The sequence below is a fragment of the Ciconia boyciana genome, chromosome 4 (assembly GCF_034638445.1).
Source record: "Ciconia boyciana chromosome 4, ASM3463844v1, whole genome shotgun sequence".
Classification (NCBI taxonomy): Eukaryota; Metazoa; Chordata; class Aves; order Ciconiiformes; family Ciconiidae; genus Ciconia; species Ciconia boyciana.
The window spans coordinates 63165822-63192384 of NC_132937.1; the positions used below are offsets into that span (position 1 = coordinate 63165822).

Sequence of the window (26563 nt, forward strand, 5' to 3'; positions counted from 1 at the left end):
GGCAACGGCAATGGCAACGGCAACGGCAACGGCAACGGTGCGGCGGTGTGGGTAGCGCGGAGCCGGGGCCGGAGCCGGCGCGGCGCCCGCTCTCCTGACGCTGTCTCGCGCCGTGCGCGCTCGCTCGGCCCTGCGCAGCGGCAGCCCCGGGGGCCGCCGCCGCCGCAGCGCCGGGAGCGGGGAGGAGGGAACCGTCCGCGGCGATGATGAAGGGGACGGTGGGCAGCCCGGTGGCTGCCGTCATGCAGGAGGGCTTCGGCTGCGCTATCGCCAACCGCTTCTACCAGCTCCTGGACGACGAGTCGGACCCCTTCGACATCCTTCGCGAGGCCGAGCGCCGCCGGCAGCAGCGCAAGAAGCGCGACGAGGCGGCGGCGGCGGCCGCCAGGAGAGCTGGTCCCGGCGGCAGGGCGGGCGGCGGCAAGAGGGAGTCCCAGAGGGACCGCAAGCAGCCCGGCAGTCCCCCCGCGCCCGGGTGGCCGCCGCAGCCCGGTACGGCGGCGGCGCCTCCGCAGCGGGGCGAGGCGGGGGGCGGCGGCGCCTCGGCGGGCGCCGGGGGCGGCTCGGGGCGGGCGGGCCGGCGGGGCGAGCGGCCCGGCCGCCGGTCTTCCTGAGGAGCGAGGTCCCGGCGGGTGGTGCCGGTGCGGGCAGCCCGGGCCCTGCAGCGCGGCGTGGGTCGCCGCTGGCTCGGCGCTCGCCCTGCCTCTTGGCAGCCGTGGTGTGGCGGGCAGCCGCTTGTCGGTAGCAGGGTCAAAGCAGGGCTGAGGAAACCAGTTGGTTGTATTTTTGTCGTTGTGAATGCGTACCTGAAGGTCCCCGTGGAGAAACAAGTGACAGCCGGAGCGTTACTCCGAGTGGCCGTGCTTGGGCACGCTCCCCACCCGGTCTTGCGGAGCTCTCCCAGCCTGCGCGGGAGTCTTCAGAAGGGGAAAGGGCCTTTGGACGTGTAAAAGAAAACTTCGGAAATAGTCCTAAGAGGCACATGGAAGAGCATTAACTCTTCCACTGCAGCATCTGTAGTTTTAATGCTGCTTGAGCGTCCCTGTTGATGCATTTCATCGCTTGTCACCCTGGCCGCTTTCCTTCTGTGTTTGATGCTTCCAGGCTTGCTTTCTTGGTACCTGTGAGTTTTCTGGTACTTCGACTTCTTCAGGGTTATAACATGTCCGGAGATCTGTGCTTAGTTTGCCTGAAGCTTGCGTTGATGCCCAAACCTTTAAAGAAAAACTTCTTTCCCAGGTGAACTCTCTAGCACAGTGTTCAAGATTGATCTGGGTTGTTTGTCAGCTGCTAAGTTTTGATGCTAAATGTTGCTTGGGGGAATAGGCAGCCAGTTGGCTTTTATATCAGAATGTCTGGCACAGTCCTCTTTGCAGCTGAAGGCTTTGATGGGCTATGGCTCCTTGCATTTGGAGGCGTTTTTGTGAGTGTGATTGTTATTACTTACCCGGTATTGATCTTCAGGTTGCTGAATTCAGTATCTAAAGTATCTGAGAGCTGGCTGATGGTTTCCAAATATTGAGAATCTCTGCACAGAAGACTCTGGTTTTACCCTCTTGAGTTGTAAATTCCCATTCTCCTGCAGCGGGCAAAGAAGCTTAACACATTAACTATTCTTAAGATATTAATTTCTTCCTGTAGTAAAAGCTCCTGTTAAATTCACAGTAACTGAAGTGTGTGTTTTCATGCCCTAGAAAGAGGTGTGGCCTTTGAATTGGGGTTATTGATCCATCAAGTTGTTGCCAGTGCTACCAATTGCTTAGACTTACAGTCTTACACTGCTCCAACAGCGATTATTTGGCCTTGTGGAGCAGAGAATCTTTCAATGCCAAATATGCACCTCATTTGTGTAGAAGATGATCTTAACAAGTTGTCACTGTCCCTTTGGACGGTTGTATGAAACTCGTCTTTTGAGATTCCTCTGCGGTTGTTATGTGACTTTGTCAGAGTTCTCTGCCCGTGAGACCAATACTCACACTAGTAACAGGCTTATTTTATTTAAATGATACTTTGCTGTGATTATCAACAGAAGGCAAAGGAGCCTGTTCAGTGAACAGCAGAGTCTCAAGTTCTGATGAAAAAGTTCTTGAACAAGAACTGGTGGCTATCAGTAACCTACCAGGAGCATGGAAGTATGTGAAGAGCATCCTTTACCTCCTCCTTGTCTATAGGTATCTTAAGCATACAGGTTCTGAGTGTAATTCTGTGGTAATACACAGTGACCCTGTGGAGTGTCTTTGACTATTTTCTGCTACCTTGGTATTAAGAAACCCAGTTTCTCATATAGAGACATCAGGCATGTGCACCTTGTTTTAACTTCGTGCTAATTTAAAATGCAGAAAAGACCGCTGGCTTATAGTAGCTTTTGTGAGAGTGAATTAACATCTGTCTTAAGAAGAGTTATTTGCTCTGAAAAATGCCACACTTTCTTCTTTAAAGAAAGTGGCTATCCTGGATTTTGTGTGCACTGTATGTTTATGTCTTGGGCTTGTAAAGTAAGGACTGTAAATGTATAGTGCTCAGGATACCAAACCAGGGCAGCAAGTTGAGACTTGGTCCTGTCTGTGTGTTCCTCCTTTGGATGTGCTGTCTTAGCAAGCCTGCTCTGGAGGACAGAGCTCACCCTCTGACTTAGGACAAATAGAGAGATGGTGTAGCTGACAAATATAAAGCAAGTGGTGGGTTGAGGGAAAAATCTAGGGTTTTTTTGATGAGGAGGGACGTGTTTTTATTTGGGCCATAAAAGTTGATTTGTTATACAGAATTCAACCAGGAAACTTCTGGATACAGTAAAAGGTTGAGGGGACTATCAGCTTAACAGTTGAGAATAAGTAACCACTCAGGAAGGTCCTCGTACCAGCTCAATTTGGCATAAAGCTTTTAATGATGGATGCATTGCTAGAAGGGTGCACCTCTGTTTGGAGAAATAAATAATATTGATTAAAATTACTAAATTGTGAAACTAATGACTAAACTTGTATTTAAAGAAAAAAAGGGTTTGTTTCCAGTCTTTCTTAGTGATCCTGCCACCCCCAGTTTCGGGCATAATTCCCTCTAATTTCATTTCACTGATTAGGAATTAAACACCGTAAAGAAGCATCTAGACCCATCTGAACAGCTGAATCAGATTCTGGTATTATGGTTGCAACGACAAAACTCAGTCTGTGTTGTACTAGTGTTGATAGAATCACCACAGAACAGCCCAGGTTGGAAGGGACCTCGAAGGATTGTCTGGTCCAACCTTTCCTGGGAAAGGCAGCCTAGAAGACATCATCTAGCACCCTGTCCAATCGCATCTTGAAAACCTCCAGTGAGGGGGACTCCACCACATCCCTGGGGAGGTTGTTCCAGTGAATGTTATCAATTTGTTTCTGATACCGAGATGCAGCCTCTTCGGTGCATCTTGTTCCTGTTGCCCCTTGTCTTCTCCATGTGTTTCCTTGTGAAGAGAGCCTCCACCCTCTTTGTAGCTGCCCTTCAGGTACTGGAACACTGTGATGTGGTCCCCCCTAAGTCTTCTCCAGGGAGAACAGACCTAACTCCTTCAGTCTTTCCTCATAGGGCAGGCTCTCCAGCCCTTTGGTCATCTTCATGGTCCTCCTTTGGACCGCCACTGGACTGTTTTATCTAATTACTGGGGTGCTTTTCTTGTTTGGGTTACAAAAAGTGTTGTTAAAAGTTTCACAATTTTTTTTTATTATTGTATTATTTATTGAGCATATTAAATCTGAACAAAATAGTTTTTAGCTTTAGAAAGACTTGAAGCCAGCCTAGTCTTCCATCTTGCAATATATAAAAAGATTTACAGTAGTCTGAGAGACTTCTTTTGGTGTTACGTTTTGATGTTAGAGTGGAAGGTGTACTCACAAAGTTCTGTAAGTTGACATTTTTTTACTTAGTTCTTCACTGCCTTTTCCAGAGAAGTTTTTACTTAATTTCTGGAGATATTTTCAATTTGAAACAAACCTCCTAAGAAGACTTTGCTAGATAATCCAGTGCTTTGACCTTTAGAATCCAAACTATTTGTTATGAATTGACACAACTGTAAGGAGAGTATTTTTTAATCTTTCTTTAAGGAGAAAATGGACTCCTATTTCATAACCTACCAACACCTACACTTTTGACCTTAATGATGTATTTTTTCTCTTTTACTGACTGTGTTGTTTTGTGATTTTTAGACTGTATGCTGAGGATTTGGGTAAAGGCTGTTTGGAGGTATTAGTATTGCACCACTTAACGTTAACTCAGTTCATTCTTAGTACAGGGGCCAAACTGCATTTGCCAGCTCTTTATTCAAAAGGCCCAGTTGCAGAGCTTGCATTCTTTACTGGTCCAGGCAAATTAAATTTGTTGATCATGCAGTAATAACCTCTGTTCTGTTGAAATCTCTAAACCTTTGTTGCTAATACCTCCAAAAGGTTTTCTTCTTTCATGTACATTTGATGACTCGTGTGTAGCTCCTGAACACTACGTGTTTTGAGTTTTTAACTACAGTTTTAAGTTCATACGGCATGGAATGTTTCTGGGGAATTTTATCTTATACTAACCGTGATTTTCTTATTTTTAAATAATTTATTCCATTATCATTCTTTCAGCTACATAGTCATAAGGATTGCCCAGAGGCAAGCTGCAGTAGGCAATTCTGTAATTGAGTATTGGCACATATGAAAACAAAATACCACAGAATAGAGTCTAAATCCATGTGTCTTTCTTTGGTGTGTTGCATGCAATAGCTGAAGCCTTTTTTTGTATTTTGGGATACTGTGGTATTATTCCGCAACTTGTGTAATTAGCCATGCTTTAGCTCACAAAATTAATTGCTTGAAGTTTGGAATTAAAATCACATGGATGCACACATGCAAAGGGGAGGAAGTAAGATTGTTTGTGCGGTCTTAAATCTGCTACACTCTGAAATATAGCAAAATAAGTTCTGTCTTTTACTATTTCCAGTTATGCAGGTTTATTGTAAAGGAAGGTCACTTGTCCATGTGTAGGTATTACTGTGTTACTGAGATGGTAATGAAGTAGTGTCTTTGCATGCAGCCATAATTTAATGACAGAAGATCCTTGAATTATAGCATCATTTCTCCACTTGCCCTCATCCCAGACCAACCGGAGCAGTATTCCTGTTTGGTTTTTGTACTTAATTAATCTCTTTTGAAAGCCCATTAAATTGTTTCCTGAGGCTCAGACTCTTTCATTTAAAAATGAGCTGTTAAGCTGAAAGGAGAGGAAAGAAGGGTCTCTTGGAATAAGTGGAAAGAGAGATTTGAATTTAGGACCAGTGATTGTGCTGCTGTTAGCTTTGTTTTAACATCTACAGGGCAGTTGAAACTTGTCTGAAATGAAAAATTGTAAGCACAGTTTAAATTTTTTATTTTGTGTGTATGTAGGTGGGTGGGAAGTCTGTGCTGAAACAGCTGTGAGAGGGATAAATAGCTGAAGTTTGCTTGTACAAGGGCAGAAGAAGAGTTGCAGGGCAGTGACACAAATTACATCCTGTAAATGAGCTATAAAATGTCAGAGGAAATTCACTATCAGTAAGTGTAAAGTAACATGTATGGGAGAACATGTATTGAGGTGGGGGGGCAGCGTTGCAAGCTATACTGCAATGTGAAAGATTTTTCTAATTCAAACTGTTGTAGTTTAGGCAAGAGAGCTTGGAGTGATTGGGACTGTTAAAGAGTAGAACAGCAGGTCTATTTCCAGTTGCCATCTAGGAGAGAAGCAGCGTTGGGAATTACTGAGGAAGCAGCAGCAAGGAAAATAGAAAAGGAATTGTTAGGCCTTTGAAGGAATCTCACCTTCCCGCGTCTTGGAAGTGTGTCTGCTCTTTTGGTCACCTCAAAGATGTTAAAACTAGAAAAAGCACACTAGAGTGACATGCATGTTGAAACTTACAGCATGATTTATGTATTGGGAGAAATTTAAATTAAAGTTTTTTGTTTTGAGAGGAGGTGTCTCAGGATACAAAAGGAGTGTATACAGAACTGCAGGTGAGGCTTGGAGAAGGCAAAGAATATTTATTGTTGCTTATTTTACGGAAATAATTTCAGACAGATTTTGTGAAATAAGGAGAAAGAATGCTTTTTCTGCAGAGACTATAATTGCCCTGTGGCACTTCTTGCTCTAGGGTGATGTTGATATATCAAAGCATGTATCTATTCAGACAGCAGTCTGCATAAAGATGTGGCAGCCCATCTGTGGATCTGTCCTCCATAAATCAATGCTTATAGTCTTTGATTCAGAAAACCTCTAAGGGTGGGTTGCCAGGTGGAAAGTATTTTGTTGTTGCTTTTTTTCTTTCTTCAAATACATGCTGTAAGGTACACAAGTCTTTCATCTGGCTACTATGGTTGCTCTAATGTTCATCCTAACTGAATCAAAACTACACTCAGTTTGCCTTTGCTCTGCTCCTGTGTGTGCTACTTGGGCAAAATAGAAATAACTCTTTGTTTGGCACTTCGTCCTAGGCTGCATTTGTGGGAATGGAGTATCGATGGAATCGTCTCACTGGGTTTGAGTGTCACCTATTTTGGTGGGATGAGTTGGTCTCAGGCTTGTGAAAATTCATAAAACACTATGATCCAGCATTGTCAGCTGGATTTTAGGTCCGAATACAAGGTTTTGGTGCTCTCTGCAGCAGTAACCTCCCTCAGCCCGTGAATTGCATGCCAGCTGCCACTGTTGCCTGCTGTGCTCCTTACATAAGGGAATGGGGGAAACAGAGCAAGATTTCTGCTCTAGCTTGTACTCACTGATAGCAGTTGCAAGCTTGGGCTCCTTGTGGTGTTTGTCTAAAGCCAAGGTTTGCTACACAAAAAACCTTTTTTCCCTTAAAACTAAAAATTAAAAGAAAGATGAGAGCACACTGTCTCAGTGAGGGCCAGTGAAGAGCCCAGAAAACCTTGAAAACTGTCTCTTCCCAGGCAAAAGTCCCACTTGTTTGAGGACAGATGATATGGATAGAGAAACTTGCTGAGAGACAACAACACTGCGAAGGCAGCTAGATTTTGCTACGTTGTTTTAAATCCATCTCTTAATACATAGATATCCAGTGTCTGGGAAACCAGGCAATACAGGTCTTAAAAATATAATTTCTGCTTTCCCAGTTTCGAGTTGTTACATGCTTATTAAAAACACTTTTCTAGAAAGTCTTGCTATCTAAATGCTGCAGTATAAACAAAACTAATACTGATAGTAAAGTACTACTGTGGGGAAAGTGAAAACCACTTAAGTATGTTAGCTCTGGATGATTTAGAGTTTTAACAATGGCTTGTAAAACTGGGCTTTTTTCTTTAGCAATGTCTACTTCTAGTACCTGTTAATTTTAGTATTTACAGATGTCTTTCTCTAATAATAGCTCAGCTGCTTCTTCTGGGGAAAAAAAAAAAGCTGAGTCTGGTCAAACAGTTTAAGCATCAGATTTCTTTTCTGATTCCTCAGTTTAGAAAGTAAAGTGACAGGCAACTCAGCCGACAGACTGGGCTGCTGCAGTAACCTCCTGGGGAAGCCATGGTGCGTGGTGAGGTGGGGAATGGTGGGCAATGTCTTCAGCTGAATACAGATTACAGATGTAACTGTAAGACACACGAAAACCACCTTAAAGAGAGGCTAAACTTATAACTGGGAAAGAGGTGTCTTCATTTTTCAGCATGATGTTCATAAGACCTCAAATAGATGATGAACAAAACTCCAGAGCTTTTTTTTGTGGTTTTGAAGAAAAACCTCTATACCAGTCTATATATGCAAACAAGCAGTCAAAATTGGGATGTACTTGGGGAAGTAGTTAATAAGCATTTAAAGCATAGCCCAGTTCTTTTTAAGTGAAAACTATTATGGCAGCACTACACAAGATTGCTCATGTTTTGGGTTTTGGGTTTTTTTGGTTTTTTTTTCCCAAAGGGTAAGTGGCCTTTCAGCTCCTTAAATAAAAATGAGTTTACACCGGGACAGACATATGGCAGAGGATTAAAATTGGATAGTTTATGCTATCACTGCAGCCAAGCTCCAGTTTAGTTTGTTCTTACATGCAGAGCTGAAAGTTGTGCTGGTGTTTGAACTAATTTACAAGCAGGTCACAAGCTTCTGCCCTGCGGGTGACTCGGCTTATTGGAGTGGTGTAGTAAAACGGCTGCATACCATTTTAATCCACTTCTGCATGTCTGTCAAACCGGTTAAAATGTTTTTATACAGGTAATAAGTGCCACAAATAATCTTTCTGGTATTTAAAATCCATCTGCAGTAATCATAACCACCTGTTAGAAGCAAAGTGAAATAGCCTTTCACTGAAATCAGAGTAGAGCTGACTGCTTTGTCTAGCACGGTCAGTGCTAGTGACATGTAATACACTGGCATATCTGGCAAGAAGGCTTATTTTGAAGTACTTTTAAGTGGTACTGGGTAACAAAACCAGAGACTGTCTTTTTAAAATGACTTTTGCATCTTCATTTTTTTGGCGTTACTTTACTAGTTCTAAAGAGCTCTTTGAATCTGAAGGTGAAATGGAGGTTAATACTAAGTACATAGGGAAGGTGGTCTCTGCTGCATTCTTGCCAAGTTATTCCGTTTAGAATAACTGATGTTTCTGATAGCCAGTGAGAGGCTCAAAAATAAACAAAAATGCACTCTTGTACTGCAGTTGTGCATTCAGATCCAAACAAAATAAGTAAAAATGAGATCAGAAATGAGTAGTCACTTTTTCCACAGCAAGATTCCAATTTGGAATTAACACTTCTGTAGTTGGTGGTGTAGTTGAGATGTGCATAGAGCAGATGTTTCCCAACAGAATGTACAAGTCTGTATTCTCTATAATTTTGCTTTTTATTAAAGCATCCTGGTTTGAAAAGCTTACTCAGAAACTGATTTCAAAAGTTGTCCTTTATCCAGAAATTACATCGTAATTTTGGGGACGCAAATATGCTTGCTGTTCTAAGCATCGAGCAACTCCAGATCTTGAGAAGAGAGAATTACTGGAATGTATTATGTCAAGTGGTTTGTAGTTTAAAGAAAACCAAAGCTAGGGTTGCTTCTGCAGCACAAATAAAACTGTCTTCTGTGTACAGATACGACTGTCCTTGCTGCATAACAAAAAGCTTTATTTACCAGTCTTCCACCTTATTCACCAAGTGGATAGTTCTTTGAAGTTTTCTTTTTAAAGGTGATGTTACAGACTTCATGCTTGCCACCTAAGCTTTGATCAGAGATTTTCTTATACAGGCATTTCTGTGGGGCTATGAATTAATTTGTATCTTAATATTGTGACATAGAATGGGCTTTTCTCTCTTTATGTGCTAGCGACAGAGGCACAATAGCTGGGACTGTCACTTGTCCACTACCCTGAGTTCAGTAACTTGCTCAGCATTGCACAGGTGCTTCTTGTGGAAATAATAGCTCAGTTTCATTGGTCTGAGAGCAGTGTTTCTGTAGTTCTTTGCTTGATTGACTTAAACCAACACCTTTTTCAGCCAATAGTTGTAAGTATAGGGGCTTGCTTGCTTCTGGAGAACTTTGTCCTAAATAGAGCACAGAATTTGGGAAAATGGGGAAGGAACCACATAATGAACTTTAATCTTCTGCTAGATGTATATGGGTTGAGTGGATAAGCTCAATTTATTCTCTCTTATAATACACTGTTTCTCTGCATTCCCCCTGTCCAACCTGCTCCTCCTTAACGCCAACAATGGCCGAACAAAACCCCAAAAAGCTTAAATACATTTTATCTTGGAATATGTTGACATTCTAGAATCAATTAGTGGTGTTGGAGCCTTCGTACTTTCTGCTTGGGTTCCTGCTACTTAAACTCAGTGACTTGTAGGGTTGGCAAATGGTCCTCTCCTCCATAGAATGGTCACAGAAGGAGGTGACCCTCTTCTGGTCATTGGATGCCATAGCTATGAGCTTAAAGTAGGAGGTGCCGGCTCAGACTTCTGAATTCAGCTCATCTGGCAGGAGGTGTGTTGTCTCATGATCAACAGCTAAAGCCTGTCTCCAGCTGTCCTTCATTTTCCCCTACCTTCATTGCTCCTGCAGCCATCTTGCAGTTCATGTCTTCCGTTGAAGCTTCTCTGCCTTGTCCTGTAGTACACTGGCAAGATCTTTGAGAGAACGTGAGAGAAACAGGTTTTGTTCTCCATTTCTGTGACTTAATGTGAGCAAAATTATATTTTTCTTTAGCCTGTCTTTTCTGGAAATGTCTGAGCTGTGTCAACACCTGTAGTGTTTTTGCCTGAGGCAGGTTCATCAATACAGAAGGGAAAGTAAGTACATGTCTCTCAAACAGCGTCTGGCAACATTAATTGTAAGTGCTTTTAATATTTTGGTGGATTTAGGATTGGAGAGGGTAAAGCAGAAGATTGTAAGGTGTAATCAGCTCATTTCAGTTAGTAGTTTGGTAACTAAAATTCAGTTATTATTAAACTGTTAGTAATCTCTCTCTGTGTGTGTAGGCCAGAAGCGAGCACCTAAGCGGGGAGAACAGCATGGATTCAATAACAGAGGAGCAGAGCTGAAACAAGACAAAACTGAATGGAGACCGTCTTTCAGGCAATACCATTCCTGTGAAACAGAAAGACAAGTGAAATTTGCACTGGAAAGGTATGTATCATAGACGGAGAAGTGAAGTGCCTCCTGGAGGATCTGCACAGGTTTGGGAAGGGAAAGACTTCACCTTCTTGAAACAGATCCAGTAGCCAGACGTGACTTGAAGGCATGGTTGTATTATTAGTGGGTAGATTTGCTGCAAGATGACCTAGTTCCTCCCCGTCAGAGTTGTAATTTAAGCTTTCTCACAGATTGATTTGGAGCAGTTTTGTTAAATGTTGGAAATATAAGGCAACTGAAAAGTGTAAAGATCTGAAAATGTAACTGCTAGTCTGCAACATATACGTTCATTTCTGAGCTCGCATACTAAACTTTGCAGAATGTGTCGTGCACGTTCCAAGTTGAATGAATTTTACTGTTCAAACTGAAAATAAACCTTTGTCATACTGTTTACTGCTTGGGCAGTGAATGCATATCGATTTGCTTTCTTTATAAGTACTAGAAAATTCCACCTAAACCTTTAATGCTTGAGAGTGTGGCTGTTCTTACTTTACATAACAATAATTGGTATTTAACAAGTTCCCTGAGACTTTTAACAGTTGCATATAAATCTGGGTTTAGACAGTGGAGCTATTGCCTGATAAAGTTGCTGAAGATTTGACAGTTTTATAGTGTTTTATTTAACTTCTCTAATATTTTCAGTGTCATCAATAAACAGCTGAACTTTCTATTCCCATTATCTGTAGTAATTCCCAGAGTTCAGTTTATGTCAATTTTTAATGACAAAACTAATACAACTGTACTGTGCGCTGTGTAAAGATGCATTCTAACAATTGTACAGTAGCTCTCATATACTGATGTCTCTCACAGCTGCACAAATACAACCATACAAATTTTTTTTCTCCTTGTTAACTGTTCTGTAGGAACAAAAATCTGACTAGAAATCTTCTTTTTAGACCAATTGAAAGATTAGACTGTGAAAGACCAATAAGAGGTCGTGGCGGAGGAAGAGGTGGAATGCGAGGTAGAGGAAGAGGTGGTGGAATAAACAGAAGTTTCGATGGCTTTGACCAAAGAGGAAGACAGGAATTTGAAAGACAAAGTGGGAATGGTAAAATGTAAGTGTTCTGTGTGCAGCTTCTTTCTTGGTGTACAAGTAAACAATAGTCAGCACTGCAGTAGTGTCTCTTAAGTATTCTGTTCCCTTCTTTGACATCCAAGTTGGCTGGCACAAAGTCAATACTGGTTTTAGTTTGAGGTCCTAATAAAGAAAACCTCTTAAACTCACAGAACCCTGTTTCTCTCTCCAGAGGAATGAAAGCAGATGACAAAAAAGGTGGAGGTGGAGCTTGTAACTGGGGAACAGTTAAAGATGATACAAGGTACAACATGTACTTGTGCCCACCATAGATCATCATTTTCCATGGCCCACCTTAGATCATAATTTTCTGTTCATCAGTTTCATGTCCATTTTGAGCTTTATAAGCCTTGCTTTGTATTAATTGTTGTGGTGAATGTAGTTTTACAGTTTTCTGAACTCATCTCTTTCATGTTGGTGAGATTAAATTGTAGCAAAGACATGGTGATGTTTCTTCAATTAAGACTGCCAAAATCTTTTGACTGGGACCAAGTTGTCTTTTAACTGAAGTAAGTTATGGCTTTTGTCAATAGTCAAGTAAGTGAGACTCTGGTATTTCATGGCATTGCTACAAAATGCTGATTAAAAGATTGAAATTCTGTTAGTGGGCTTAAAGTCCAGTCTCTCTTTCTCAGGTTTTATGTATCATTTCTAAATTGCAAAGCTGTGATACAATTCGGTGTGGTTCTGGAGGTAATATTTAGCTGACTCTACCACTGAAGTACATTTTAAAGTGCACAGGAGGATCAGTAACAGAATGTGATGGCTTATTTATGGTCAGTTAGGAAAAAAAAGGGAATTTTCAATTTAATTCTGTATTTCTCGTACTGGGTTCCATTCAGATTTGCAAAATGCTCACTGGAAATGTCAGCTTTTGTCCATTCTGTGCACCTAGGAATATGCTACTCTTTCCAGTAGCTTTTATTCTCATTTACATCTAGAAGTCTTTAATTGAAGGCTGATAAAGGACAGAGAAAAGGCAGCACATTGAACTTACAGCAAACAGCTTTGGCCACGTACACATTCATTCACAAAATTGTTTTAAAAATGAAATTTTATTTTTAAAACTTGGATTGTGGGTTCAGGCAATCTCGCTGAAAGGTTGAAAAATTGATGGGTAATAATTTTGGGACTTGATATTCCAAGTTCTTCTGAAAGGTTGTACTAACTTCTATCTCTTCTGTAATATTTCATACTAAAAGTAAAAGATTGGTTAGGTACGGTACTCTGGCTTTTCAAAACAAAGTATGAGCTAGTTAACATAGTTCTGAGCTGATAGCACAAAAATAGGTTCTGTAGGATGTCAGGGAAGGTTGTGTGAATTTCATAAAGTACAAGAAATTTAAGATCCCTTATAATTCTTCTCCCTAGTTAAGTTTTTTTTAGTTCAGTAGCATCAGAACTTATGATATAAACATGAGATATCAATGCTTTCTTGTGGTGTGGTGCATGTGGTCAAAGTGACATTAAATTGGAGTTGTCTAAACAACTCTAAAAGCATGTCTGTGCCTTAATTGTGGTCTAGCATTGAAGCTAGAAGGTGTTAATTTTAAATATGTATGCGTACCAGTGGAATGAAAGTAAGTATGCTACTGCTCTCATTTGACAGTGAACGAATGTCAGTGTCACAGAAAATATGAACTTAGAATATGCATTTTACCATTTTAATAGTTGAAAAGAAACAAAAAGGCAAACCCAAACGTCAGTAATATGCTATAATCAAGTACTGGTATTTGTATTCATTATTGAATTATTTTGTCTTCATGCATGCTTTTCACTGTTTTTGATTAAAAGTTGGATCTTCCTGATACTTCTCATTTTGATAGTCGCTCAACCTAGTCCCTTAGTAGATCTACTTTCTGCCTATGGTCCTAGAGTTTTTCCTCTCTGTTTTTTCCCCTTCCAAGGAATTCTGGAAAAAAGTGATGTATTGATCTGCAAGGTTTTTTCCCAATGTGACCCATGAAGACTTTGTGGTTTTGGTTTTTTTTTGTTTACAGTTTTGGTGGGATGGAACGGACTGCACCTATGGAAGAGACTGCAGAAACAGCTGAGCAGCCAGGGGCATCTGAAGGAGAGCCTCTGAACAAGTATAGTCTGACTAAAATATTTTCTTTCTAAATGCAAAGAAAACAATTGACTGTTACTGATATACTTGTATTGGGAGGCACACTTGAAATGTGAACTGTGAAGTTTTGCTACTGCACATATTTAAAAATAGAAAAGCTTTGTCTATATTTGTGAGTCAAGAAAATGCATCCCTAATTCTGACTAAAGCTTCGTTTATACAGCTGCAGATTGCACTTAATTGCCCAGTGATGCTTACATTCCTAAGATTTGGTGATAATTTAAGGAGGAGCTACATATTGCCTGTTACCATTTTAACTTGGCTAATTTGTAAAAACTACTGCTTTTTGGAGTTCTCTATGAGAAAAAAGGTATTCAAGGTGCCTATGCAATCGTACAAACATGATTAAAATACACTAAGATAGAATTCTCTAAGTCAGTATTCATCAATCACTAATACCATGCAGTTGTCATCTGTTCATGAAGGGCCTCTGTAGAACTTGAAACACTTGCTGGACATGGGCTTGCAGTGAGCCTTAGAAGTAGGGAAATTGAGAGAGAAATCTCTTGTCTTCTGGCTTTCATTCTTATCAGTGTCGGGTGAGAATTTACTTCACAGCAAATAAACACTGGTTTACGAAAAAGTAACTGGCCAATCTTGTCCAAGTAAGAGGCTTTAAAGAATAATCAAATAGCATATGGTGAATATCTTCTAATGAGTGAAAGAGGGTCAGTGCAATAAGTCAGCCTTCTCCTCTGCTATGAAGAGAAATTATCTTGCTGTGAAGCCTTTTCTACCTAATGATGCAGATCCAGTTATTAGTGGCCTTGGTTCATTTCTTAATTATAAAGCTGACTAGACTACAAAACCTGTTTTATATGTTCAGGTTGTATAACCCTGTAAGAAGTTGAGTTGATATAGCTTTGATTCTTTTAATTTTAAACTAGCTTTTAATATATAGCTGGAAGTGTGTATACGTGGGGAAATTGTCTCTGAAATTGAATGACTATGATGGGATTTCCAGAAAACTGTTTCTAGACTAACTTAAATCAGATGGGTAGTGTAGATAAACTGTCAAAAAAGCACTGTATTAACTAAATATGAGAACGGTTATTCAGCTTTTTTCGTCAACTATGGGTACCTTTACTTGTTTCAGACTTGTATTTGTTTCTACTCCAATTCAGGCTCTTTGTAGATGTGTCTTGACATCAGTTCCTTGTAGAGCATAAGGCATGAGAAGTATATGTAGTGGCAAAGGCATCTGACAGAATCTGCCACTTGTGTTTAATTGTTTTCCCTTTCTCAGATATCACTAGGTATTCAGTCAGACTGTGAGCCTTTCTGGAGATTTTACTCCTCTTCATGTTTTTATAAAAAGCTTCGTTTAAGAGTAGTCCACTAAAATCTGTAAGATTCAAAAATGCAAGTAAGCTACAAGTACAAAATTCTGCATTGTGTACTCTTTTCAGTGCACTAAATATTGTCCCGAAGACTCACAAATCTGTATACAAAATATGAATTACATAGACCTCATTGCACTTACCTGTGGAGGTAGTGTCAGCTTGGTAGCTCTATGTATTTTAAAATAGAAGAGGAGACATTGTGTGAATAGTGAAAGTGGAATTATTTTTATTGTTCCTTTAATATTTAAAAGCAAAAGCTGGTGGGGTATGGTTTTCAGGCTTCAGGATGTATTTTAAGGTCTTGTATGCTTAGGTTGCCCCTGCTTTCCAGAGTTGCTGTCTTCTGGCAGGTAACATACACAAGCAAAAGATTCTAGCTAGGCTACCTTCTGCTTTTGCTACAGCCTCAATATTGAGGGTGTAGGGGTGTGTGTTTGCTTAAGCTACTGCTAGGCTTATTCTCATTTTGACTTTTAAATGCAGTGACTCTAAGGAATCAATTTATTTTCTACTGCTTTATTGCAGTTGTGTGCTTGTATTGAGGAAGAGATGGAAAACTTGGGTTTGTTTCTTCTCTCATCCTCTTTCCGGTTGTAACTGTTTCTGTTTAAAAGAAAAAAAAAAAAAGTATTCCTGGAAATTGTGAATAATCTGTCTGTGTGGAGATAATGTATAGTCTTCTGGTGTGGTACTGGCTAATTTCAATGCAACTCCGGAAAGACTTCTATGGGCTTCTGTAACTTATGGGGTCTTGCCTTCAGGACTGTGTCCACATTGCTGTTCTTGAGCTTCCATTTGTAATGTATTGCAGGACAAGAGTTTCTCTAATACTTCTATAATATAAATCAACTTATTTCTTTCCCTATCTTCAAATTTCCTTGAGTGTATCAACAATATTTATCTCTGTTTATAGCCTCCCAAACTGCATGCTAATGGTAGTGGGGTTTTTTCTGCAAGTGATAAGTATAAAATATGTAAGTAGTGCAGCAGTATAAGCTTTCCTCACAGCTGCTTTCTATTGAACTTGTCTTCACAGTCTGAACAATGTAACACACTTGTGTTGACTGGTAAGTCAAATGAATAGATTTTTCTTTTTATCCAGTATGACATATAGTCTAATCAATTCCTGCCAAAGGTATTTGCAGCGTTAGTATTTATTCTGTGAGGGTTTCTTCCATTTCTTCGCCTAGGACTTCCTTTTTGGTGGAGCTATGTATTCTTCTGGTCATTTAATAGGAAGCTTTCAAAATTTGTCTTCAAGTTTGCTAAGCTATTTACCTCTCTTGTTTGGGGGTGTGTGTGTTTTTTTGTTGTGGTTTTTTTCTTTGTTTTTAGTAGTGACATAAAGCTATCCATAGACCAGGCCAGATCTTCATAAGTATTTGGTTCAGTGTTTTTCTTCTATAGTTAACTTGTACAGTTGTCACTTGGTCTTACCTTGTTTAACTTTGAATTTTGCTGTAACTGGTGGTAATGTAAATAGTAATGGTAAATCATGTAAATGATGTTTAATAGGAAAGATTAATGTCATTGATTTCTTCATAAAAGCTGAATAAAAATTTGCTTTGTGCAGCTGAATAATACAGAAACTGATCTGAAAAAGACCCACTATCATTATTTTTAATGATATGAAAATAAGCAGCCAAACAACTGAGCTTAATGCCATTTTCCATTTGCATTTCTTCTGCATGTTAATGTGTTCATGTAGAGCAGTTGCTGCAAGAAAGGTACGCACAGTAAACAAGGCATAGCCAGAGGGTTATGGCCATCTATTGAAAACACTGAAGCAGTAGGAACCATTACTGATGGCTCCCATTTGGTGTTTTGGTATGTACTTGCATTGTGAATTCAGTTTGTTCACGTCCAGAGGCCACGCTCAGGTGTCTGGCCATATTTTGTAAGCATGATTGTTGGTGTGCCAAGGAGCTTATTAACTTGATTAATGAAAATGCACACCAAGCAGTTGCTAAAAATGCGTGAGGTTAGAAGGTAGAAAGTAATGCACAGAGTGCACTTCCATGCAGGCTTGGTGCCCAAAATAACCTGCTGCAATCAAGTCTCTGTCCAAAATGTGATATGCAGGTTCCTGTTGCTGTGCCTCACTAATGGGACGTGTTTCCCCTTGGGAGTCTCAGCATCCTAAAACAAGTTTGTACTGCTAATAATCTTAGCAGTTGAAACCATCCTTTGGAGTAAAAATCAAACTATACTTTGCAGTTGAAAAAACAAACATTTGCAGTGTAAATCCACCAGTATTACCTTTAGAATAGGCAAGCGGTTGTTTTTGATAGATGTGTACTTTTCAAAGCAATACCTGTGATTGTGTTTTTGAGAGGTCAAGTTGCTGTGTAGTGAAATGTCCTCATGTTGTCTTATGATTATAGAAATTTAGGTCTGAAAGGAGACTTGCTGACTCAAGGCATGACCAGCCATACCTGTGGTTGATTTTAATGTCCTCTACTAATACAGATTTCGATGTCCATTGATGGTCTTTCCAATACTTTGAACACAGAAACTACTGTGTTGTGGTTTGGTTTTTTTTTTTCTTTCTCCTGAGTGTCTTGCCTTAACATCATGGATATGCAAAATTTTCTTTGTTTTTTAGCATTATCTATGTTTCCTCCTCAGCATCTCTTTAAAGGCTTCCCAAGTAGTTCGCATATTTTAGACCTTGTATCTGTCTTGCAGTTCTATTCTAGACTTTCTACCTGTTCCCACATAGAAGACATTACTCAGTTGAGACCTTATTCCACCCTACCAGCAGTGACGTCTGTTCCAAACAAAACTGTTGATGTGTTTCCTTATAATAGTACACTGTTGCAGAAGGGACAAATGCTGTTGATTTAAAGTTCAACTTGACTGGGTTACCTGCAATACTCTTGCACGGTTTGGGGGGTTGGGGTCCCTCCTTCAGAGCTTCTGCCTTGCTAGTGGTTCTTTCTGGTTTTGGGCGGCTGATACTTTTGCCTGAGAGTACTTATTTCTGCTTGTCCCTGGGACTTTGTGGTGTTGGTTGTTTTCAAATGACTTACTCGGTCTCTTGAGCATCTCATACCACTCTCAGTCCTTCAGTAGTGTTGAATACTTGTGCTATTGCCCTTTTCTTTTGCAAGCTTTGTGCCATAAAAAATGCAGTAAATGTATTAGGTATTACACTGTGGATAACTGTACAGAGCTGGCCTTAAAGCTCCACTCCAATGCTTGTTTCTCTTTTGCAAATTGAAAGATTGATAGCTACTTCTCAAGTACTTGTTGCAACCGGTTCTGTATCTTTCTACAGCTCTTGACAAGGACTGAAGCAGTGTCTCCCTAACGTACTGAAAACTTAATGGGAGAGGAGGACAAAAGACTTCCTAAAGTTAAGATACACAATTTACTGCTTCTGTCCTGAGGTAGTGGCTTAGGAAGAAATTAAACCAACTTAATAGAGCACCTTTTTATTAGTTTACTTTATCTTTTTTTTTTTCCTTCCTCTGGGTGCTTGCAACTAGTCTTGTTTTTCCAACATCTATTCCCAAAACCGAAGCTTCAGATAATTGATCAAAAATTACCTGACTTCTTACTCTTGAGGACAACAAATTGAAATGTTTGGGGTACAATTGCTTCTTAATGCTCTTACACATGGAACAGTATCTGTTGGTGTTTTTCCAGAAGTAGCTGCATCTTTCACCATTATCCTTTTTATTTAACTCAGTAAACTGGTTAATTTTTTTCTTAACAGTCCTTCTAATATAGTTTCAGATCTTCTTAATCAGTATGGAACTACAAACTGCTTACCAGTCTTTTAACCTTTATCTGCTGGTTGATATAGCTGGAATTTTCAAGATAACAGGGCATGAAGGCGTGTCAGAGGGTAGGCATATAGTACAGGACTTGCATATTTTATTTACATTTTCCTGCAAAGTGCGTTTAAAGCTGTGTTCACCCTAGCACCAAAATTAAGGGCTGGCTTACTGTTCAGTTCTGCTTCTACCTGTCATATGCTGGGTGCTTCAGGAAAATGTATAATTTTGACTGGCAAGAAGTAGAATGGTTCCTGCAAGATCAAGTCGGAAGAGGGAGCAGGCCTGTTCGCATATAGGCGAGTTCTAAATTAACAAATTAACAAATGTGTGTGTTCTGATGGGGTGCTTGTACAACTTCAAAACCAAAATGCACAGTTCACTGACTGTCATTTGACTCTGCATCTTTCCATGATAAATTTCCAACTTGCATCTAATGAATTGTATATTTACATTGGAAAAATCATCAGCATTTGGTAGAAAAAGACTTGGAACTGGGATTGAGTGAGGAAAAATAAATCCATAGTTCTCCCACCAGAAAGGACCTAATGAAAGGCTTTTCTGGAAAATATCAGTGTTAGGGAAATACTTAGCCAACTTCGACTGCTATTGCAATGTGTAACAGTTTTGTGTGGGAGAAGAGAGAAATGGTTTCTCAAGTGTCTGGGAGTAATCAGTGCAGGTTTTCCTGTAATTTATGGTATTTTACTTATTTCTGCAGCAAACAATAATGGTGGTGAAGCGAGTTGTTCTCCCAGCATGTGCTGTTTAGTAGGGAACAGCTTTCTGCAAATATCATTAAAAGGTACACCTGTAGTGTACTCTAATAGCTGCTGGTCCTGGGCAAGTCAGTCTTGGTCAGCATCAGAAAAGTGGCAGAAGGGTAGTCAAGCAGTGATGAGTGGAGAAGAATCTTTAGTTTTGTCTTATGTATCTTGTCTTACGAATATAGAGCTAAAGCCTTGGAATTCTGTCTTTACAGTTCAAAAATATGCAAGGCAGACTCCAATGTACTCTATGTTTTCCTTGAACATATCATTATTGGACTTTGTGACAAATTAAAACTGGACTACAATTAATCTGGTTTTGCCAGGTGATAAATACTGTCTCCTTGTGTGCTACTACATCTGCCAAAGAAATCAAAGAAGCATCTTACAAAATTAACAAAGGAAATGTTAATAATTACCTAGAAGATCCCATGGCGTGATCGTGTCTTTTTGACTGAAAGCTGCACTGAAACATGAATTCATCTCATACTGTCATCCTGCAGTACAAGTCAATAAAACCATGCAATTGGGGTGTTTTAAAACTGCTCAGTATGCTTTTTAAACTCTGGCTATATTTGGTAGCAGTAGATTCACTATTAAACAGTAGGGTTGAGAATATGCCAGATCAAAAGACAGACTGGTTTTGTCTAGAATCTGAAGTGCTTGAGCTTACAATGAGATGATAAATACCAGACCTTAACTACAGGAGGCTGGAGACGGCATCTGTTCATACGGCTGATTTCAAACAGGCCATAGGTATATTTTCCAACTTACATTAATGTAAAACCTGCTCATCAAGTTACTGTGGGGAGTAAGGGAAATTGAGGATAGTAATTTGCTGAGAAACATTCCAAATGTTTTGTTTAGTATCCTTTCTTTAGAGATTAGTGTTCTTGTTCATCCTGGCGTGTTGCAAGCTAATGGTTTTTACTTTACAACTGTAAACCTTTAGAGTTGCTGAAGGAGAGCCAATGGAAGAAGTAGTTCAAGAAATGACGTTAGATGAGTGGAAAAATCTTCAGCAACAGAATCGACCAAAGCCTGAATTCAACATCCGGAAGCCAGAATCCACTGTTCCTTCCAAAGCAGTGGTGATTCACAAGTCAAAATATAGCGATGATGTAAGCATTGCCTCAGGAATTCTGTAAACTCTGCGTTATGCCCAGGGTTAGGAAACTGTCTCTATTCTTTTTCTACTAGTTTTAGTATAATCTGAACAGACTAGAAATCAGTATCTAAGCTTTGTTACTGTAATCACATATGGCCCCGAAACTTGCTTTAAACTTACCGTCTGTTCATTTTCTTCTCTCAGATCATCACCCCTATTTTGTATGCAAATACATAATATATCAAGTTGTTCTACTTTATGGCTCAGTCTTAACAATGTAAAACCTGTGTCCTTGCTGCTGCCACCTATGTAGATCTCTGGTAATGCTGCTAGAGAACAGTGGTTTACTAAGCACTTCTTATCCTAACTTTGCATCCTGTTTAGCTTACTTGCCAGTATATGCTTGCATATATATTAAACTGGGGTTTTGGCACCTATTAGTCTGGACACTAAATGTCCTATTTCTCATCTGTGCTGGATCCCAGCTTTCATTGTGCACTTGGAATATATGATTTTTTTGTTGTTGTTTTTTTTCAGTTTTAGGGACCTGCTTCTTAGAAGTAACTCTGGAGAGCTTGTTCTATAGTCATGTGCTTTCCCCCTGCCCCCCTTCCCCTAACTTTTATTCCACCATGTTACTGGGATCGACATTTCAGGGAGAACTTCTAGTTTATTGATATAATTGGGGAGAGAGGGGAGCCTTCTTTTACAGATTCTTTCTTACTTAGATTTCACATTTTGGGGATCACAGAAGTATGTGCATATACTTGTAGTCTAGCATGATGGAATTTTGATCTTTAAGGTCTGCATGCATGTGTCAATACACGTATTATCCATTGTCTAGTTATTAACATCAAAACTTGCAGTGTTTTAAGCCTTAATCACTTTAGGTCATTGAGTGCTTCTAGGGACAGACATTAATACTGAAGTGGCCTGCGTCCTTTTTAGCATGGCTTTTGGTGGTAACAATTGCCATTATCCCCTCTTCCTTCTCTGAGGGAGATGGTGGTAGGGGTGGGGAGAATACCTTTCACAAGCTCTGAAGAGAGTATGCAAGTGTGTGAAGAGTGCATGCAAGTTTCTGTTCATTTTGCCCATAAAGTTTCTTGGCTGGCAGTATCAAGGGACCCTGTCAAAATGAATGTGCAATAGGAGGTACAGGAACTGCATAACATCGACAAGTCAAATCGCTGTATTAGACATTGAATAAAATAAGTGATTCATCACTGTATGGGATGAGTTTACACATATGTTATCATTACTACAGTGCACATTGAAATTATGATGGGAAATAGTCTTACATCCACTAGCTACTAGGAATACACAGAGTTGAAACAACAGTAATCTCATAGCTGCAGACAAATAGACTAATAGATCGGTGAGTAGCCAAATGCTGTGTTTTACTATGGCCTTTTAACCATTACTTGAGGATAACTGTAGGAGTAAGTAGCTTAAGCCTGATTCTCTAGTCCCTTAAAAAACCTCGTAGATGGTATTTCTGAAAAACCTCGTCAGTGTCACGGAGCTGGTACAGAAGATTTTGTTGCCAGGACTCTCTGAGCCAACAAAGAACTATCCCAGGCATCTGGGAAGCTACAGTTGCCTTGCCTCTGTTAAAACCCTGCACAAGTTAAGGCCTGTCTTCTATTCTGGATGTCATCTTGATTTATCTGCTGCTTAGTCTGTAATACAAGTGTGCGTGTAGCAGGGAGGGGAGAAGGTTTGTACATGGAAGCTATAGGCTTTAACCAGATCTTCTTTTTAGTTGCAAAAAGAAGACTTTGAAGATGATTCTCATGTCTTTCGAAGACCAGCGAATGACATAACATCTCAGCTGGATATTAATTTTGGGAGTCTTCCTCGCCCTGGCCGTGGATCAAGAGGAGCACGAGGTGGTCGTGGTCGTGGCAGACGAGCTGGGGAGACAGGACCTCGACCAGAAGTAGTAGTAATGGTTTTTATGGCTTTTGTTGTTGTTCGCTTGGAGATTTTTTTTTGGTTGTTGGTGTGGGGGGGTGTGTGTGTCCTGCCCCCTTTTGGGTGGAATTGTTGCTTTCTGTAGTGACAGACTTGTTTCTAATTCCTGCCTCATAGTATTTTGGCCTGGTTATTTTGAGTTCCTGACCCATATTTTGTTACTTAAAATTAAATACCAGTTCAGGCTCACAACTCTTAACAGATAAATTTCAAAAGGTCTAATTACTAGTTGCTGTAATGGTAACTAGAGGAAAGGATGCAATGAAGACTTGTTTCTGCAGTTTGATATAAATTGAGAAGTAATTAAAATGACTAAAGGCTTGTATCCCTTACGGAAAATTTCAGTATAGTACAGTAATAGTGCTTTGATTACTGAGAATGAGATCAGTAAATCTAGGATCCTACAGATGAAGACAGAACCCTACAGCATCCTACAGAATGATACAAGTGTTCAATATAACCATTAAAAAAACTTCCACTGACCTTTTTATCTTAAAAAAAAAAAAAAGCATTTGCGCACTGAAAAATGACATCTTTATTCTTCATACTAATTGAAGGTCTTAGTTCACTTCTGTCTAGTATGACAAAATACTTTAAGGTTGGGAACTTACAGAATGATGTAGAAGTGACTTGATGCATTTGTTTCATCTGAATGAAAAAGGCTCTTTATAATAACAGCATAGAGTTTAAAACTACAATCTAATACGTGCAATGGCCTTAGAATGTAAAAAGATAATGCTGCTTTTAAAAACAGATAGTATTTTGGGTGAGACTGCTTTACTTTGTTTTTCTTCATTTCAGTGCACAGAACTTATGATCTTCTGGTTCTCCCCAGGCAGTAGATAAACATTATAAATACGTTCACACTGAAGAAATTATAGTAGTCATAACTTCTGAGATAAATGCTTAGCATTTCTGTGATAGCGATGGATACAAAGCATTTAACTTTAATAGAAGAATGAACACTTTTCAGGGTAAAATACAGGTACCTAGCTGTCAGATGCTTTTGAAATGCGTTCATTTTTTATAAAGCTTCCTTTCTTACTTTATAGGTGCAGCTTGTTGCTCCAAATCCTGATGATCCTGAGGATTTTCCAGCTTTAGCTTGAAGAACCATCATGAATGGTGGTATCTCAAAGTAGCTTTCATGTAGCTGTGAAGAGGCCAGTTTTATGCTGGTGTGGATAAAGAAAGTCTGTTTCTCCTGGAAAAGCTGTTTGGGTGTTTGGTGTGGAATGATTGCAGACCTCTGCTAATGGAGTTGGGTTCTGGAGATACTGGTGGACTGGGATCCTGTCACAGGTTCCAGTGTCTGCCTCCATTTGTGAAAACTGTGTGAAGACTTACCGTACTTCACTACAAGGCTTCAAATGAAGTTCAAGAGTACAGTGTTTAAAAATGTGTATATAGAGATTATATCAAGTTCTCCATGATACCATGGTGAAATGTAAACTGTACAACATGGTCTGCAGTTGGCACTCTATTTCACTGTTCATTTGAAAGCTGCTTTCCCTGTTTCTTTGAATGAAGTGTACATTTCAGACAGTCAGAAGTTGCAGTTCTTCAGAGTTTGGCAAATAAAGGAAAGCGCTCATTGGTTTGGGTTTGAGGTATTATTTTCACAAGTCAGAGTAGCAGATTGAAGCTTTTGCTATTTGGATGTAGTCTGAAAAAGCCGAAACCTAAATAGCAGACCTTACTCACCCAAAACAGTGAACATCTCTCTAAACAGAAGTGATCTTTAAAATTAAGGCAGCAGTACAGATGCTTTTAATTGATAGCTAACCATAAGTCTTGCTTCAGTAACAAGATATAATCTGCAACTACTTTGAAAATGCTGGAGGTGAAGTAAAGTAAGAATTTTGACCTAAAGACAGAACTAAACTGTTAAGGAAGTTAATGTTTTTAGCAAGAGTGACTACAAACTAAAATGTCTTACCAAGAAGTTTGTGTGACACTGGGGATGAGGTGGGATGTCCTTTCCTTGCAGTTTTAACATACTTCCTCACTTGAGACAGATACCCTAACTTGTTTCCTGTCACAGGGGACACTCAGACCCATTCTTGGGGATCTGAGAGAAACAAGGAAATGGTGCCAGAAGTGATGAGGGAAAGAACTGAGAGGACAACCACACTGGACATTTTGGAAGTAGTTGTCAGTCTCAAAGGAGTCTTCAAATGCCTGCTCAACTTGAACTCATTCTTTCAATTTACTGAGAAAGCAGATGAATATAAACCTTTCTTTTTTTCCTGTTCTCTGCCTCACTTTGTTTTTATCACTTCTAAGCAGTCTCCTTTGAGAGCAAATAGTAGATGAGACTTGAAGAAAAAAACTGTTTTGCTTTGGAGTAAGCTCTAAGAGTATTCAGAAGCTTAAATAACTGTTATCTCAGTGTAAGGCTTTACACAAGTAGGATATAATCATCCTAGAAAGACTACTGACTGTTTTCTATATGCTCCAAACAGATGGTCTGCAAAGTAGTGCTGCCCAAAGGACTTTTCGTACATTGTTAAATTACTGTATGATGATTTGCTATAACATGAGATTTTGGATTCCACAAGGAGCTCATTTTAGTGGCATAGAGATACTCTGACAACTTGTAGTAGAAAGAATGTGCAAAAGCAAATGAAGTGCTGGTGTTAGAGAAACCCATGCTGCTGCTTTTTGAGTAACTGAACTGGGTGAAAGAACGTAAATGACTCTTTCACCTTGTAGGAGCAAGCTACTACTTGAAATCACTGCTGCTGCTCTTTTAATAGGTACATGGGTGTTTCTGCCAAAAATGGCAATTTCATGATTGTGGAACAGAAGTGATTTTGTGTATGGGGTTCTTGGAATTTTTTTTGCTTGTTCTTCCCTTCCTTATCCTGTCAGACAAGGAAGAATGTGTCTAAAATTTTATTTACATTTTTGCTTGCAGGGATGAGTGTATGTATAGGTGTGGAGAGCTTCTTTGCAAGGCTCACCTCTATTTTCCATCGTGTTTTGAAGGTGAAGCCTCTCCTTTTACTAACACATATTTTTCCTAAGGAAAGCGACCCTTCCTTTTTCTATTAAAAATTTGAAACCTTGTTATGCTACTGGGCTGAATCTGGTGTAATGCAGTTGATTCAGTTCCGACTGTTCTCTGGGAAGGCTGAAAGGATTGTTTTATTTTTCGGTGTGGTTCCTGCTGCTGCAAAGTTACTGTTTACTCCTCTAACTTTCTTCTGTTTTTCAGAAGAGAATGACAGATAAGTTCTTTGGGGAATGCTTTAAAGGACTTGTCAAAGAGTATCTGTATAATCAGCATTTGGTCAGCAGATTGTTTAACAACCCCTGGCTTAAAAAAAAAAAAGATGGGCTGGTTTTAAGACTGTTTAGTAAAAAAAAAAAACCCACAACCTCAAAACAAACAAACAAAACCCCCCAACCCATCTTATCCAACACTTGGTGAGAATGAGGTTTAGTGTACTTGGTTACTGCTCGTTAAGCCAGAAGTGTCTTGGAGCATCTAGGTGTGACAATTTTCTTTTTCAGTCTGTCGGACTTGCATATGGCTTAAGAGTTTCTCTAGTTGATAGTATCTAAGTATAGAGAAGAAATTACTAATTTTAAGTGGTGGGAGTGATCAGATTCTTTTGTCTAGCTGAGAAAAGAGAACTTACTAAATCTCAGTCATCTGTCATATTTAAGGTACCAAAATAGCTGTATCTGTTAAGCACATGTCTGCTGCTAACAGTCACTCCTGGTTTAGCTTTACTCCTTCATGTAAAGCAAATGGTAGCAGGTGTAAATA

At 39.8% G+C, this 26563-nt stretch overlaps 1 protein-coding gene across 6 annotated transcripts; it reads left to right on the top strand.

Annotated features, from left to right (window-relative positions):
• Positions 1–25124, top strand: HABP4 (hyaluronan binding protein 4). 6 transcript variants are annotated; one of them, XM_072859815.1, is made up of 8 exons: positions 1–492; positions 10449–10596; positions 11499–11660; positions 13681–13770; positions 20653–20821; positions 22574–22762; positions 23838–23913; positions 24830–25122. In XM_072859815.1, exons 1-7 carry the CDS (start codon positions 204–206, stop codon positions 23892–23894), a joined length of 1104 nt encoding a protein of 367 aa, XP_072715916.1. In that variant the 5' UTR covers positions 1–203; the 3' UTR covers positions 23895–23913; positions 24830–25122. The 6 variants fall into 6 exon arrangements, with proteins under 6 accessions (XP_072715916.1, XP_072715919.1, XP_072715915.1 ...); XM_072859818.1 differs by having other exon boundaries at positions 22574–22753; XM_072859814.1 differs by having other exon boundaries at positions 23838–25124.
• Positions 25125–26563: the final 1439 nt, after the last annotated feature.

What these genes read in the sequence shown, in the direction of transcription:
- HABP4 (XM_072859814.1), top strand. Translation starts at nt 204, where the DNA reads ATGATGAAGGGGACGGTGGGCAGCCCGGTGGCTGCCGTCATGCAGGAG. An exon ending in CGGGTGGCCGCCGCAGCCCG is followed by an intron (nt 493 to 10,448) that starts GTACGGCGGCGG and finishes CTGTGTGTGTAG; the next exon opens with GCCAGAAGCGAGCACCTAAG. An exon ending in GAAGGAGAGCCTCTGAACAA is followed by an intron (nt 13,771 to 20,652) that starts GTATAGTCTGAC and finishes GTAAACCTTTAG; the next exon opens with AGTTGCTGAAGGAGAGCCAA.